The sequence below is a fragment of the Triticum dicoccoides genome, chromosome 2A (assembly GCF_002162155.2).
Source record: "Triticum dicoccoides isolate Atlit2015 ecotype Zavitan chromosome 2A, WEW_v2.0, whole genome shotgun sequence".
NCBI classification, from domain to species: Eukaryota; Viridiplantae; Streptophyta; class Magnoliopsida; order Poales; family Poaceae; genus Triticum; species Triticum dicoccoides.
In genome coordinates, this window is record NC_041382.1 from 720,009,050 (window position 1) to 720,013,032 (window position 3,983).

The 3,983-nt window shown below is 46.6% G+C and overlaps 1 protein-coding gene across 1 annotated transcript; it reads right to left on the bottom strand.

Annotated features, from left to right (window-relative positions):
- Positions 1-240: 240 nt before the first annotated feature.
- Positions 241-998, bottom strand: LOC119356580 (non-specific lipid-transfer protein 3-like). The gene is made up of 2 exons (XM_037623556.1): positions 565-998; positions 241-440 (listed from the first exon to the last, which is right to left on the bottom strand). The coding sequence occupies exons 1-2, from the start codon at positions 900-902 to the stop codon at positions 431-433; spliced, it is 348 nt and encodes a 115-aa protein (XP_037479453.1). The 5' UTR covers positions 903-998; the 3' UTR covers positions 241-430.
- Positions 999-3,983: the final 2,985 nt, after the last annotated feature.

Below are 3,983 nucleotides of genomic sequence, written 5' to 3' on the forward strand. Positions count from 1 at the left end.
AATCATCACTGGATTCGGCAAATTGACATCGTCAAGTTTTTTTCCCTTGCATTTAGGAAAAATTTACAAATGTGCCATGTTGGTATCAAAGACATTAATAAAACTTGCTAATTTCCAGCAGCAACATGCGGGCAAGAAACTACTCCCTCCACAAGGAAATATAAGAGCAAATAGTGATCTAAACACTCTCATATTTCTTTACAGATGGAGTAGTTTATAATCATTATAGATAACAGCGAATGTCATAAAACTTAAGCTCAACACATTATTTTATTGATGATTCGATCAGTAATCTGCTCGATCTGTATTAACGGCAACAGATGGAGGTCGAACACATGGAGAAAACAACAACGAACACACGCAGAGAGCAGCAACAGTAGACACCGAGTGGGCTAGCTAGCCTGGTGTGATGATGATGCTGGTAGATAACTTAGTGAAGGCTGCAAACACACAGACACAAAAGCTCAACGATTAGTCGTACTATTTATAGTACTTACGAACTAAGATAAAATGGCTAATGAGTACTTAAAATATAATATTTCAAGTTAGGATTTGAGGATGTACTTGTTGCAGTTGGTTTTGGTGTTGATGGGGAAAGAGACGGAGACGCCGCATTTGCCGGGGATGTTGGCGGCGTTACCCATGCTGATGCCCGACCCCGCCAGGTTCTTGAGGCAGTTGCACGCCGCCTTCCGGTCGGCCGGGGTGGACGCCTTGGCGTTCAGGGTCCTCACCCCGCTGCAGCACGCCCCCGAGGGTGCCGACGCTTGCCCCCTCGCGTAGGACATGCACGGCGCGACGGCGGACGTCACGTCGCCGCAGGTCACCGCCCCGGACGCCATCTCCGCCACCGCCAGTGCCGCGAGCACGGCGAACACGGCGACCAGTGCCACGCGAGCCATCGAGGATCTAGTGCTTCGGTTTGCTTGCTGGAAACCGTGGAGCTGGGAAGGAGCTGAGAGCTTGATTAGCTTGTGTGGTGGTGGTGGAGATGGAACTCCGTGGAGCGGGGTATAAATAGCCGGCGGGCGAGAGATGGCTAGGGAGAAGAAGATAGGTGTTGCGGTATTGCATTGCAGGGTGGCGGACGGACGGTGGTGCGTGCATGCACGTGTCCATGCGCGTACGCCGTGCGTAGCCAGTGGGGCATGCATTGATGCATGCATGCGCATGCCGGTGGTTGGGCGCTGGGGACCGTACGATGGATCATGGATCGATCGGTGCACTGCACGCATGTGACGCTTCTTTGTTCACATCTACATTTTTACTTTCGAAAAGTGCTCACATCTACTACATTAGTATGAGCAGAAGCTTCTGCAAATAATTCCGACGTGAATTTCTTCGCGTGTGAACGTATGGAACCTGTGTGCGAGCTACCACAGTCCACAGTGTAGTGTGCAGATCTGGAAGAATGGCCAGTGGTGAGTAGGTAGGCCGTCGTTGTCAAACACAAAAGAGGGACGGACATGGACACGATATGGAGTAAATTTTGAGTACGGCCGATCTACGCATCTACCATGCCATGCATCGTTGAAAGCAAAGTTAGGATCTATGACTAGTCAAGTATTAATTTCCACCGGCATATGTACTGATCAGGCGGTGCGGTGATCAATGCCAGCAACATGTGCGGTGCTTTCTTAACTCCAACCAAGTGGAGTGTATATCAAGCATATACTCCTGCGTAGTTAATTTCTGTTTTCTTTTAATTATATTATCAATCATAAATTGTGCCTGGAAATATTGTAACTTTGTATAGTGTTGTTATCTTCTCACTTAAATAAGTGGTTAAAATTTCAGAGTGTTACACACTAGTTTTGATATATGTTGCTTACAAACCGAAGTGATCGACTCACGTGGTCGGGCACTGATGTATAGTTGTTGTGATGCCTTGAAGGAAATATGCCCTAAAGGCAATAATAAAGTTGTTATTTATATTTCCTTATATCATGATAAATGTTTATTATTCATGCTAGAATTGTATTAACCGGTAACTTAGTACATGTGTGAATACATAGACAAACGGAGTGTCCCTAGTATGCCTCTACTTGACTAGCTCGTTAATCAAAGATGGTTAAGTTTTCTAGCCATGGACATGTGTTGTCATTTGATGAACGGGATCATATCATTAGAGAATGATGTGATGGATAAGACCCATCCGTTAGCTTAGCATAATGATCATTCAGTTTTATTGCTACTACTTTCTTCATAACTTATACATGTTCCTCTGACTATGAGATTATGCAACTCCCGAATACCGGAGGAACACCTTGTGTGCTATCAAACATCACAACGTAACTGGGTGATTATAAAGATGCTCTACAGGTGTCTCCGATGGTGTTTGTTGAGTTGGCATAGATCAAGATTAGGATTTGTCACTCCGTATATCGGAGCGGTATCTCTGGGCCCTCTCGCTAATGCACATCACTATAAGCCTTGCAAGCAATGTGACTAATGAGTTAGTTACGGGATGTTGCATTAGGGAACGAGTAAAGAGACTTTCCGGTAACGAGATTGAACTAGGTATTGAGATACTGACTGTCAATCTCGGGCAAGTAACATACCGATGACAAAGGGAACAACATATGTTGTTATGCGGTTTGACAGATAAAGATCTTCATAGAATATGTGGGAGCCAATATGAGCATCCATGTTCCGCTATTGGTTATTGACCGGAGATGTGTCTCGGTCATGTCTACATAGTTCTCGAACCCGTAGGGTCCGCACGCTTAACGTTCTGTGACGATTTGTATTAGGAGTTATGTGATTTGATGAACGAAGTTTGTTCAGAGTCCCGGATGGGATCAGGGACATGACGAGGAGTCTCGAAATGGTCGAGACGTAAAGATCGATATATTGGAAGGCTATATTCGGACATCGGAAAGGTTCTGAGTGATTCGGGTATTTTTCGGAGTACCGAAGAGTTACGGGAATTCGTATTGGGCCTTAATGGGACATACGGGAAAGGAGAGAAAGGCCTCAAGGGTGGCCATGTCCCTTCCCCATGGACTGGTCCGAATTGGACTAGGCTTCCTTCCTTCTCCTTTTCCCTTTTCTTTTTCCTATTTCATGTGGGAGGTGGAATCCTACTAGGAGTAGGGAGTCCTGGTAGGACTCCACACTTTGGGCGCGCCCTATGAGGGCCGGCCACCTCTTCCCTCCATCCTTTATATACGTGGCCAGGGGACACCCCATAGACACACAAGTTGATCATTGATCCCTTAGCCGTGTGTGGTGCCCTCCTCCACCATAATCCACCTCGGTCATATTGTAGCGGTGCTTAAGAGAAGTCTTGTTCCAATAGCATCATCATCGCCGTCATCACGCCGTCGTGCTGATGAAGCTCTCCCTCGACACTCTGCTGGATCGTGAGTTCGTGGGACGTCACTGAGCCGAACGTGTGCAGATCACGGAGGTGTTGTACCTTCGGTGCTAGGATCGGTCGATCGTGAAGACGTATGACTACATCAACCGCGTTGTCATAACGCTTCCGCTTACGGTCTACGAGGGTACGTGGACAACACTCTCCCCTCTCGTTGCTATGCATCACCATGATCTTGCGTGTGCGTAAGAATTTTTTTGAAATTATTGTGTTCCCCAACAGTGGCATCCGAGTCAGGTTTATGCGTAGATGTTATATGCACGAGTAGAACACAAAGGAGTTGTGGGCGTGGGTATAGACATATTACTTGCCGTCACTAGTTGATTCTTGATTCGGCGGTATTGTTGGATGAAGCGGCCCAGACCGACATTACGCGTACGCTTACGCGAGACTGGTTCTACCGATGTGCTTCGCACACAGGTGGCTGGTGGGTGTCAGTTTCTCCAATTTTAGTTGAATCGGATTCAATGAACAGGGTTCTTTCTGAAGATCAAAAAGCAATCACTATATCGCGTTGTGGTTTTTGATGCATAGGTAAGAACGGTTCTTGCTCAGCCCGTAGCAGCCACGTAAAACTTGCAACAACAAAGTAGAGGACGTCTAA